The sequence below is a fragment of the Schistocerca gregaria genome, chromosome 2 (assembly GCF_023897955.1).
Source record: "Schistocerca gregaria isolate iqSchGreg1 chromosome 2, iqSchGreg1.2, whole genome shotgun sequence".
Taxonomy (NCBI): Eukaryota; Metazoa; Arthropoda; class Insecta; order Orthoptera; family Acrididae; genus Schistocerca; species Schistocerca gregaria.
The window spans coordinates 478,023,602-478,036,719 of record NC_064921.1 but is presented as its reverse complement, the minus strand read 5'-3'; the positions used below and the strand labels follow the sequence as shown (position 1 = coordinate 478,036,719).

At 39.8% G+C, this 13,118-nt stretch overlaps 1 protein-coding gene across 1 annotated transcript; it reads left to right on the top strand.

Moving 5' to 3' along the window:
• The first annotated feature begins 1,997 nt into the window (after positions 1-1,997).
• LOC126327121 (clumping factor A-like) lies at positions 1,998-12,825 on the top strand. The gene is made up of 3 exons (XM_049995825.1): positions 1,998-2,080; positions 10,028-10,210; positions 12,464-12,825. The coding sequence occupies exons 1-3, from the start codon at positions 2,033-2,035 to the stop codon at positions 12,656-12,658; spliced, it is 426 nt and encodes a 141-aa protein (XP_049851782.1). The 5' UTR covers positions 1,998-2,032; the 3' UTR covers positions 12,659-12,825.
• The last annotated feature ends 293 nt before the right edge of the window (positions 12,826-13,118 follow it).

Below are 13,118 nucleotides of genomic sequence, written 5' to 3'. Positions count from 1 at the left end.
GATACGTAATCAGCATGGTTTCACAAAACATCGTTCTTGTGCAACGCAGCTAGCTCTTTACTCGCATGAAGTAATGGCCGCTATCGACAGGGGATTTCAAGTTGATTCCGTATTTCTAGATTTCCGGAAACTTTTGACACCGTTCCTCACAAGCGACTTCTAATCAAGCTGCGGGCCTGTGGTGTATCGTCTCAATTGTGCGACTGGATTCGTGATTTCCTGTCAGGAAGGTCGCAGTTCGTAGTAATAGACGGCAAATCATCGAATAAAACTGAAGTGATATCAGGTGTTCCCCAGGGAAGCGTTCTGGAACCTCTGCTGTTCCTGATCTATATAAATGACCTGGGTGACAATCTGAGCAGTTCTCTTAGGTTGTTCGCAGATGATGCTGTAATTTACCGTCTAGTAAGGTCATCCGAAGACCAGTATCAGTTGCAAAGTGATTTAGAAAAGATTGCTGTATGGTGTGGCAGGTGGCAGTTGACGCTAAATAACAAATTGTGTGAGGTGATACACATGAGTTCCAAAAGAAATCCATTGGAATTCGATTATTTGATAAATAGTAGAATTCGCAAGGCTGTCAATTCAACTAAGTAAAGGGTGTTAAAATTACGAACAACTTCAGTTGGAAAGACTACATAGATAATAATGTGGGGAAGGCGAGCCAAATGTTGCGTTTCATTGACTGGACACTTAGAGGATGCAACAAGTCCACTAAAGAGACAGTTCACACTACACTGGTTCGTCCTCTGTTAGAATATTGCTGAGCGGTGTGGGATCCTTACCAGGTGGGATTGACGGAGTACATCGAAAGGGTGCAAAAGAGGGCAGCTCGTTTTGTATTATTACGTAATAGGGTAGAGAGTGTGGCAGATATGATACGCGACTTGGGATGGAAGTCATTACAGCAAAGACGTTTTTCGTCGCGGCGAGATCTATTTACGAAATTTCAGTCACCAATTTTCTCTTCCGAGTGCGAAAATATTTTGTTGAGCCCAATCTACACAGGTAGGAATGATCATCAAAATAAAATAAGAGAAATCAGAGCTCGAACAGAAAGGTTTAGGTGTTCGTTTTTCCCTCGAGCTATTAGGGAGTGGAATGGTAGAGAGATAGTATGATTGTGGTTCGATGAACCCTCTGCCAAGCACTTAAATGTGAATTGCAGAGTAGTCATGTAGATGTAGATGTAGAATGCGGAATGTTTCGAAGGAGGTGCACGTGAATCTGACGAATCATCAACATTGGAAAACGAGTACTCAATGATGTCAACCAATATTTTAAGAGCTTAACCAATTCGTAACCACATTGAGAAGATTGAAGTTTTAGAAAAAATGGATGTAGGTGTTATATCATCTAGCTGACGTTGCTCATTTATTATATAGCTGAACCAACTTACCTGTCATTACAACTTCTTTCCAAATTTTCTTCCATGGTCTTTCAGTAATGCCCTTTCGTGAGTAATCAGTAAGCATATAATCGTACAGTTCGGGACATTTTTCAGCTTCTGCCACAAATTTATTATTAATAAGCTGTTCACTGACTATCGTTAAAACGCAGTTTTTTCCGCAGGACTGAAGAACTACATACCGTCACTGGCAACTAGCAAACCCACCAACCATACCGTTTACCCTTCCCTTTGCGTCACGGTCAACAAGCGACGTGACGCCAACTAGCGTCATAAACGAGTTCCTTTCAAGTACCCCCGTGTCCGACGGCCTGATCATCAAAAGTGGACTAATTCGTTCCATATAGAAGCCCCGCTCATGACGTCGGTTATTTTGTAAGGCACGAACAGTGAAAAATTTCCTTTCTGAGCCACATGTTGGCGCATGACAAAGAAACACCAGTTATTTTTTGGCAGAATACATCCACCTGAGTAATCAGAAACACAGGGACTGCTGTTTGCAGATGACGAGTGTAAGACACCTGCGAAAATCGCGAACACGTGCGGCTACAGACGGCGCCTGCCCTTTAAATACCCCGCGATTATTAGCGATAGGCAGTTGCGTCGAGTCTTCGATTAAACAAAATGACTTCCAAACTGGTGATTGTCTTCGCTCTGGCCGTAGTGGCTCAGGTAAATCCTAAACTACTAGTTTATTCTGTGGTCAAATGAGCGACAAAATCGTTATGCCTAACCTGATGCATCTGAATATGTATCCAATTAAAAGAAATTAGTAACTACACTAAAACATTTTTATCTGTTTCTTGGAAAGACAAAGCTACAAATCTTACTGCGTTATTTTCTCATGGAACCGGGCCACATAATCGTAATCTTCTGTATCATTACTACATTGGACATCGTTCTTACTATAATTTAACTGCTATTCTGCAACTTCTTTGCCATCGCTGGCAGGACACTATTAGTAATCGCTTTCCCCTATAATATCTCTGTCCATTCGGAAATCCGAATCACTTTTTTGTTTTGTAGAAAAATTTTGCTGTTTCCTACAGTCTTAATTTCGTATTTGGTTCCATGGTCTCTTCACTTCTGAATGGATAGTACATTACAGATATCAACTCTATAACATATGAATGATAGTTCAGTACTGTTTTTCTCCGTTTACCAAATTAGAATTCGAAGCTGCAGAACCTATTAATAATTAAACAGAAAATAGAACCATCAATAGGGATAGTAAATTATCTTTTAATTTATTTTGTATTAAACTCGCAGCTAATTCAGAGTTTTACAGTAAAAAATATTCCTTCTGCTGTTAACGTGCTTTGCCAACAAAAGACAATAGACAAATTCTAGGTTCTCGGGCTTCACATTGATGAAAAACCGTAAGGCAGACCTGATAACGTATTTATATTCAGCTACTTTTGCCATAAGAAAAATTGTCTACTTGGCACCAATAAGTTAACATTTTTGCATATATTCATTAACTTCTGTTTGCGGGATAAGGTATTGCGTAAATCTGGCTTATGCAAAGATCATGCACTACACAACAGAAATGAATTAAAAAATGTGTGCTGGCATCACACATGTACATTATCAGACATCAACTGAAGCAATTAGAATTAATAAACACAACATCTAAATATATTAATTCGTTGATAAACCCACTGCAATTAGAAAATAATAGAGATATTCATAAATACAACACCAGAAGGAAAAAGAACTGTACTTCCTTCTAGTGACTCTAATTTTGGCACAGAAAATAGTGAATATACAGCTATAAAACTGTTTTAAAATCTACCCATGAAAATTAAAAGTCTGGCTTACAGCATAAGTTTTCTTAAATGTAGATGAAATGGCTTGCCCTTACTTTTCATTCTACAGATCAGAGATATTCTTCGATGGAAATAAGTAGTCAAGTAAAAACCTCTAAACGGTCGAGTACGCGGCCATATGGTATGTGGTATATGGAACGTGGCTCTAACATCTTCTAATTTACCTGCAGACGTCTACCTCGTCGATCGTGATTAATGAAATAATGTCCATTACAATCTGTCACCATTGTCTTCACTCTAAGAATATAACGTCACTTCGTGCTGCTTGACCGTAATTATATTTAAAATCCTAAACATTCACTTTTTCACTTCTCCTAAACGAAAATCTTCGAGGTAGTTGGATAAACCGCACATTTTCCTTATAGAGCTAAGTTATACTGTTATTTTCTCCAATATTTGAGTAGTTTTAAATCCTTACACTAACATAGCTGTTATTCTTCATATTAATATTTCTGTGCTTTGCTTGTAAAAATTTTTCATATTTGGTTCTTGCAATTATAATCTCGTCCACTTTTATTTGATATTAGGACTAGCCAAAAATGTACTCATTTCTTCATGTGTATACAGCTTAAACTGTACCCGTGGTCTAAGGGACAGGAGCGCCGTGGTCCCGTGGTTAGCCTGAGCAACTGCGGAACGAGCGTTCCTTGGTTCAAGTCTTCCCTGGGGTAAAATTTCGCCGGCATGGTAACTCAGCGTGTTCGGTCAGAGGGTTAGCTGACCTCTGTAACAAAAAAACTGAGTTAATCGAGCAATAACGAACATAAACGGCTATCTCGCGACGTCCGCACCGAGCAGATGAAACGAACGAAAAACGAACAAAAATGAGATTACAAAAAAAAAGGGGGGGGGGTAGCGTCTTTGATTCATAATCAAAACGTCTTCTGTCCCGGGTTCGATCCCCGCCTCTGCCTAAATTTTGATAAATAATCAGCATTGGCGGCCGAAGACTTCCGGCATAAGAAGTCAGCATCATTCTGCCAACAGCCTTGTCAAAGAGGGCGGAGGAGCGGATAGAGGTTCAGGGCACTCTCTTTTCCTAGGGGTGGGAAATTGCCCCTAAAGGCGGAAGAATCAGCAATGATCAACGACATGAGGGTGCAGAAGGCAATGGAAACCACTGAATTAAAGACACATAACGTGTATCCACAGGACATGTAACCTGCAGTTGAAGAAGTGTCATGATGATCTCTCCATTGGCAAAAGATTCCGGAATAGTCCCCCATTCGGATCTCCGGGACGGGACTGCCAAGGGGGGAGGATACCATGAGAAAAAGATTGAATAATCAACGAAAGGATAATGTTCTACGAGTCGGGGCGTGGAATGTCAGAAGCTTGAACGTGGTAGGGAAACTAGAAAATCTGAAAAGGGAAATGCAAAGGCTGAATCTAGATATAGTAGGGCTCAGTGAAGTGAAGTGGAAGGAAGACAAGGATTTCTGGTCAGATGAGTATCGGGTAATATCAACAGCAGCAGAAAATGGTATAACAGGTGCAGGATTCGTTATGAATAGGAAGGTAGGGCAGAGGGTGTGTTACTGTGAACAGTTCAGTGACCGGGTTGTTCTAATCAGAATCGACAGCAGACCAACACCGACAACGATAGTTCAGGTATACATGCCAACGTCGCAAGCTGAAGATGAACAGATAGAGAAAGTGTATGAGGATACTGAAAGGGTAATGCAGTATGTAAAGGGGGACGAAAATCTAATAGTCATGGGCGACTGGAATGCAGTTGTAGGGGAAGGAGTAGAAGAAAAAGTTACAAGAGAATATGGTCTTGGGACAAGGAATGAAAGAGGAGATGCCTAATTGAGTTCTGTAACAAGTTTCAGCTAGTAATAGCGAATACCCTGTTCAAGAATCACAAGAGGAGGAGGTATACTTGGAAAAGGCCGAGAGATACGGGAAGATTTCAATTAGATTACATCATGGTCAGACAGAGATTCCGAAATCAGATACTGGATTGTAAGGCGTACCCAGGAGCAGATATAGACTCAGATCACAATATAGTAGTGATGAAGAGTAGGGTGAAGTTCAAGACCTTAGTCAGGAAGAATCAATAAGCTAAGAAATGGGATATGGAAGTTCTAAGGAATGACGAGATACGTTTGAAGTTCTCTAACGCTATAGATACAGCAATAAGGAATAGCGCAGTAGGCAACACACTTGAAGTGGAATGGACGTCTCTAAAAAAGGCTATCTCAGAAGTTGGGAAGGAAAACATAGGTACAAAGAAGGTAGCTGCGAAGAAACCATGGGTAACAGAAGAAATACTTCAGTTGATTGATGAAAGGAGGAAGTACAATCATGTTCCGGGAAAATCAAGAATACAGAAATACAAGTCGCTGAGGAATGAAATAAATAGGAAGTGCAGGGAAGCTAAGACGAAAAGGCTGCAGTAAAAATGTGAAGACATCGAAAAAGATATGATTGTCGGAAGGACAGACTCAGCATACAGGAAAGTCAAAACAACCTTTGGTGACATTAAAAGCAACGGTGGTAACATTAAGAGTGCAACGGGAATTCCACTGTTAAATGCAGAGGAGAGAGCAGATAGGTGGAAAGAATACATTGAAAGCCTTTATGAGGGTGAAGATTTGTCTGATGTGATAGAAGAAGAAACAGGAGTCGATTTAGAAGAGATAGGGGATCCAGTATTAAAATCGGAATTTAAAAGAGCTTTGGAGGACTTACGGTGAAATAAGGCAGAAGGGATAGATAACATTCCATCAGAATTTCTAAAATCGTTAGGGGAAGTGGCAACAAAACGACTATTCACGTTGGTGTGTAGAATATATGAGTCTGGTGACATACCATCTGACTTTCGGAAAAGCATCATCCACACAATTCCGAATACGGCAAGAGCTGACAAGTGCGAGAATTATCGCACAATCAGCTTAACAGCTCATGCAACGGAGCTACTTACAAGAATAATATACAGAAGAATGGAAAAGAAAATTGATAATCCGCTAGGTGACGATCAGTTTGGCTTTAGGAAAAGTAATGGTACGAGAGAGGCAATTCTGACGTTACGGCTAATAATGGAAGCAAGGCTAAGGAAAAATCAAGACACGTTCATAGGATTTGTCGACCTGGAAAAAGCGTTCGACAATATAAAATGGTGCAAGCTGTTTAAGATTCTGAAAACAGTAGGGGTAAGCTATAGGGAGAGACGGGACATATACAATATGTACAACAACCAAGAGGGAATAATAAGAGTGGACGATCAAGAACGAAGTGCTCGTATTAAGAAGGGAGTAAGACAAGGCTGTAGCCTTTCGCCCCTACTCTTCAATCTGTACATCGAGGAAGCAATGATGGAAATAAAAGAAAGGTTCAGGAGTGGAATTAAATTCAAGGTGAAAGGATATCAATTATACGATTCGCTGATGACATTGCTATCCTGAGTGAAAGTGAAGAAGAATTAAATGATCTGCTGAAAGGAATGAATAGTCTAATGAGTACACAGAATGGTTTCAGAGTACATCGGAGAAAGACGAAGGTAATGAGAAGTAGTAGAAATGAGAACAGGGAGAAACTTAACATCAGGATTGATGGTCACGAAGTCAATGAAGTTAAGGAATTCTGTTACCTAGGCAGTAAAATAACCAATGACGGACGGAGCAAGGAGGACATCAAAAGCAGACTCGCTATGGCAAAAAAGGCATTTCTGGCCAAGAGAAGTCTACTAATAGCAAATACCGGCCTTAATTTGAGGAAGAAATTTCTGAGGATGTACATCTGGAATACAGCATTGTATGGTAGTGAAACATGGACTGTGGGAAAACCGGAACAGAAGAGAATCGAAGCATTTGAGATATGGTGCTATAGACGAAAATTAGGTGGACTGATAAGGTAAGGAATGAGGAGGTTCTACGCAGAATCGGAGAGGAAAGGAATATGTGGAAAACACTGACAAGGAGAAGGGACAGGATGACAGGACATCTGCTGAGACATGAGGGAATGACTTCCATGGTACTAGAGGGAGCTGTAGAGGGCAAAACTGTAGAGGAAGACAGAGATTGGAATACGTCAAGCAAATAATTGAGGATGTAGGTTGCAAGTGCTACTCTGAGATGAAGAGGTTAGCACAGGAAAGGAATTCGTGGCGGGCCGCATCAAACCAGTCAGTAGACTGATGACAAAAAAAAAAAAAAAAAAAAAAAAAAAAAAAAAAAAAAAAAACTTAAATATGGGGAAATGTAGCTGGCCGATTCTTTGACTTTAGAACTCTTGTTTTGGTTGCTGTTTTGTTGTTGTTATTAAAGCAAGCTGCTTTGACCCAGGTGTCTCTTCAAGTTTCAGAAGTTTTTAGGTACCATACTGGGCTGGTTAAATTTCCGTTTGGATCTTTCCCCAAATTTCCTCTTGTGAACATTTAGTGTTGTACAGTACCCGAATATTTTAACTTACCACTAATTATACGGTTACATTTATCTGCGGTATGTTAGATTTCACTTTTCTTGCCAATAACTGTTCTATTATAGGTCATCTTAACCATGTTGAATGCCCACTGTGTAGTGATTGTTTGTCCACTTTTTCTTCTGAGTGCTCTGCGTATTTTTCATATATCCTCCGATTAATTATCTGTGCTTCGAAACTCTTCTTGGTTTTATTTGTGCTACTTGAATGTTACTCCCTTTTTTCCAGTCATGTTTAATTTCTATGTAATCTTGTTGATATTTTATAAGTCAGAGTTCCCAAACATTGCTGTAACCTCGAAACACAAGAAGGCCTCAGTTTAGGGAGTTTGAGAGGTGAAAAATGCTGCCGTTACGAAGGCTTACATCTTAGATTGTCTGCAGTGTTATTTCTCAGTGGCTGCACTATATCACGCTTTGTAGCAACACTATGTGTACAACGAAAACAGGAAAGGCGCTGGAGCGACAGTGAAACACAAATTCTATACCGTATTTTCACTTAAGAAACTTTAAGCTTGTTAGAATGAAGGCAATCTGCTCTGGCTTACAAATAAGAATTAGGATTTAGTTGGTGCGTGTAACTAGTTTCTAATTGTGTACATAGTTATCTAATTTTTCTTTGTCGCCTACTTATGTCAAAAGGTGCCATCTGGAATCAGGAGAAGAAGAAACAGGTGGATTCACTTACTACTGGTTTTTGAAACTCTTTAACTAGACTTTCTCACAATTAATCAGCGTCCATATTACAGAGTACCAGTTCAGGTTTTCCAGTATTTCTGTGCTGCCCTCCCGTGACTCAAACAAGCTTGGTGACAATTCCTACGAGGAATATGTACGGGGAACATGTCCTGTTGGTGCTATGTGGTAAGGGGCGCAGACACGTAAGCGGTGTTCTAAAAAGGAACGCACGAGGGCTTTACAATCAGTCTCCTTCTCCAGTATCCAGCCAATGGACTGAAGTCCGCCACGTACCTCATCAACAACTCAAACTGTGGGATCAGTTCATCATATATCTCTGCAAATTGTTACACACGAGTATTTGTATGAACTGACATTATTGTTATGACTCGTAGATGTTGTGGTAATTGGACACAATGCTCTCTCTCTCTTTTTATGAAGCGCATAATTTTGTATTTCTGAACATTAGAAACAAATTGTCAGTCCTTACACCACTTTAAAATCTTATCAAGATTTGTCTGTATAATGGTGCCGTTTGTCAGATACTAATTAATAATAGGTAAGAGCATCACCCGTAAAAAGTCTGAAATTACTGTTAATGTCGTTTACGAGCTCACTAATATACAGCAGGAACAACAAGGATCCCACCAAACATACCTTGGCCGCGCCTGAGTTTACTTCTACTTCTGTGAATGACTCTCCATTCAAGATAGAATTTTGCGTCTTATCTATCACTAAATCTTCAATACAGTCACAAACTTTGTTTGTTGATCCATATAACAGTATTTTTGTTAAGAACTCTTGGTGTAGTACCGAGCCAAATCTTTACAGAATCCAAGAAACACTCCATTCAACTGACTGTTTTGATCCATGGCTTTCAGGATGAAACCTGAGGGAAGTCCTAGTTGTGTTTCCCAAGATCGATGTTTTAGGAATCCCTGTTTATTAGCATGGAGGCGGCCATTCTCTTCGAAATAACTCATTGTGTTTGAATTAGGAATATGTTCTAAGATTTCACAACAAATGGACTTCAATGAGATTGGACAATATCTTACAGACTTAGTTCTGCTATACTTGTTGTAGAGGGGTGTGAGATTTGATTTCTTCCAGTCAGTGGGAACAGTCTTTTTTGTGGTTTGGCGTATAACGGCTGTGACAGGAGCTTATTCAGTTGCAAATTCTATACAGATCGACATCCTGCCATCCTTACGCATTTTCCTCAGGAATTCCATAATATATTATTGAACTGCTTCAGTAGTAATGTTTTTTTTTTTTTGCGAGTTGGTGTTTTATGTCACGAAAGACACTGTTTAGAAACAAAAAATGTCATAGCTCTCAATTGATGGCAAAATCTGAGTCGTTGGGTCATATTCGTCTTCAAATTTCCTCAGACATTACCATTCCTTGGAGCTTTTTCAGTAATCCGAAGAGGGCTCAAAAAGTCTAAGAACGGAGAAATTTGAAGACGAATACCATGTGGCCTGACGACACAGATTTTAGCACCAGACGTCGGCCCCGAAAACCTGCAGTCTTATATCACTTATACTCCTAGGACTAATAACCTCATATTTACTCCTAAAAGAACATTTCTTTGTGATTTGTTAGGTTGATACTCAGTTTCTCATGCTCATACAAAAGTGAACGGAGATGCGATAATGATGACAAGCTACTCCCTTTTTCTATTCAAGATATCAGCGACACCCTTGTTTTTTAACGTGATCCAAGATGCCGTCGAGCACATGAAAGACGAAGCCCAAGAGATTGCCAACAACATCAACCAGGGCATACAAGATGCAATTAACCAGGTCACCAACAGTAGCAGCGAAGCCGCAGCCAACGCCACCGCTTCTGCTGACGACAGCAGCTCTGCAGTGAGTAGCCACTTCTCATGTCTGCCTCTTAGCACATAAGAAATTATTCCACACTTTACTTACTTACAGTATACATTCTTTATAAGAGAATTTGCGCATTATAGTTAGCTGGTCTATTCGGTCGATTTACCAAAGTATTTATGACAATTAATGCCACAATAACGAGTTTTCTGTAACGAAATGACAAGTAACCACAGGCTCGACGGTAGCCGTTAGTTCTTTGGCGGAGAGATAGCTTTCCAGTGGTAGAACGATATTTATTCCACATCTACTTAAACCCTCCGCAAACCGATGCATGTGGAAGGGTACTTAGCATTGTACCATATATCCAGGGTTTCTTCCCATTCCAATCGCATATGGAGTACGAGAAGCACTAGTGCTTAACGGCCTCTGTGCATACTACAATCAATCTAACCATGTCTTCGCGATCCCTTTGGCAGTAGTGCCTATCGGTTTCATCTCTAAGTTTTTCGGTTCATATTGGACCTTGCAATTTCGTAAAAGGAATTTTGCGGGATAATCGACAATTCAGGTGTTCCAGTACTTTAGTGACACGCTACCGTGATTCAAACGAAGCTGTAGCTATTTTATATTTGAATGGTGTACGCTTAAACAAACATCAGTTCAGGTCGAATCTATTTCTACAAACAATACATATGTAAAAATTGTCACACGAATGAACAAACAAATTAATAATTTCAATAATTAATCTTACTTAATATTTTTTATAATTCCCGACTTGTTATTTTTTAATATTAGGCTTTTAATTAGTTGATCATTGTTAAGCCGGTCAGGTGTCTCTTTCCTCTAATGAAGAATTCTCAACAAAATACTTGTAATATGAAATGAACATCACATGTTGGTTAACGAGAGCGACAGGTGACAAAGGAACAATCTGGTCGATACCTGGTAGTTTTGAAAAGTATAATGATTTATTAAGCTAATATGTATTGTCAAACGCTGTATGCGGAATTTTTCATGACGCACAGTTCATTATCCTTAATTAGCAAAACATTGGAGACACCGTCTTATAGCAGTAGGTCCTAACTATTGACTGATGCCGTGTTTCGTTACGATGTGACTTAGATACAACTAGCACGAAAATACACCTGAAGATACCAAATTGTCATCCGAAACCAGTAACATAGAATTATCGAGACAGTTTGACATTTTTAGTACATGTATCATAGGCATTGTTTGGCAATTTAAAATTCTTTGATATTCACAAGTTTGCACTCAACAATCGTCAGGGGAGAAGTATCAGGACTCTTATAGAGTTCTTTTGCCACATACCAGAACAGTTTCACTAGCCTCGTGATACGATGCAGCTGAACTGGTGGTTTGCATATTCCATAAAATATGAACCCGTGTTGTAGCACCAATACGTGAGATATGCATAATATTACTGTACAGATGTTGTGAGTATTCTGCATAAAACAGTAGGGGCTGCTCAATTTGTAACATTTCTTTCCCTACATATGGGGGACCTCACTTCCGCTGCTCCTAGCAATTTCGTCTGTCAGGACGGAGAGGAAATCACGTGGACGAAAAATTCCGAAACGGGCTCATACAATTCTGGAAAGCCGTTTTGGTTGCAAATGCGCACTCGGGTCTAAAGTGGTTTAAGGCGGAATGTTCTCTTTTGTCCCTCCTGTTCAATGTAAACATTGAAGAAGCAGTAAAAGAAATAAAAGAAAGATCTAACAATGTAAACAGTAGCTCAGTGTCTGAGATGTGGTGCTACAGAAGGATGTTAAAAATTAGGTGGACCAACAAGAAATTAGAAGCTTCTCTGAGAACTGCAAAAGAAACGAAAATGCAGAAAACACTGACAGGGTGGTATGAGATGTTTAAACATATCGGGGAATAGCTTCCATGTATTAAATTGAGCTGTAGAGGCTAAAAACATTATGGGAACATGGAGATAGTAATAAATCTAAGAAACATTTGAGGACGTAGGGTGCAAGTGCTACATTGAGATGAAGAGGTTGGCACAAAGAGGAATTCATAAACTGTCGAATCAGACCAGTCTTAAGACTGAGGACTTCAAGGAAAAAATACTACGCCATTTTGCAAATGAGCGGTAATTTTATATAGAGATGAATTTGTGAGCACAATACTGAACCATCATGAAATGTAGGCTAATAAGTTGTATTATTTAGAAGTAGTATGATAATTTGTAATAATGAAATTGACTGTCTTCAAACATATACATGTGATTGTGACATCTGCAGTCATTGTGGCATGTTACAGGCATCAGCAGACACTGCGGCCGAGGAAGACACATCTGACTCCGCATCTGACTCTGCATCTGACTCCGCATCCGACGCCACATCTGATTCCTCATCCGACTCCACATCTGACTCCTCATCCGACTCCTCATCCGACTCCACATCTGACTCTGCATCTGACTCCGCATCTGACTCCAGCTCTTCCAGCTCCTCATAAAGATATGGGCTAGAGAGTGAAAATGAGATTGGGAGCTCCTAAGGCTGAGGCAGTTCACAGGCGTTATTCCAAAATTTCACCTTATAGCTGTCAATAACACGACTTTGGTAATTAAATTCCTGACAATAACAGTGCCAAATCTTAAAAATAAACATCTTTGACTCTCATGTGCAGTATTGTTATTGTCCATATTGTATCTATCCCCCATCAACCTTCTGTATGGTGCGGCTGCAGTTTTATTAAGGAATCCTTAGTCTACATACTGACACTTCTTGCATGAGACATACTTTTTTTACGTATTTTAAGGTCACAGTTGTCAAGAGCTGTTATTGGGACAAGACTGGGTAAGTAATTCGGCCGGTCTTTTTCACGGAAACCATTCCAAGAAGCTGAAAGACATTTGAAACATCTCTATATTGCTCTTCAAGTTCTTCTTTACCGTACTTCATTCGGGTAAAGG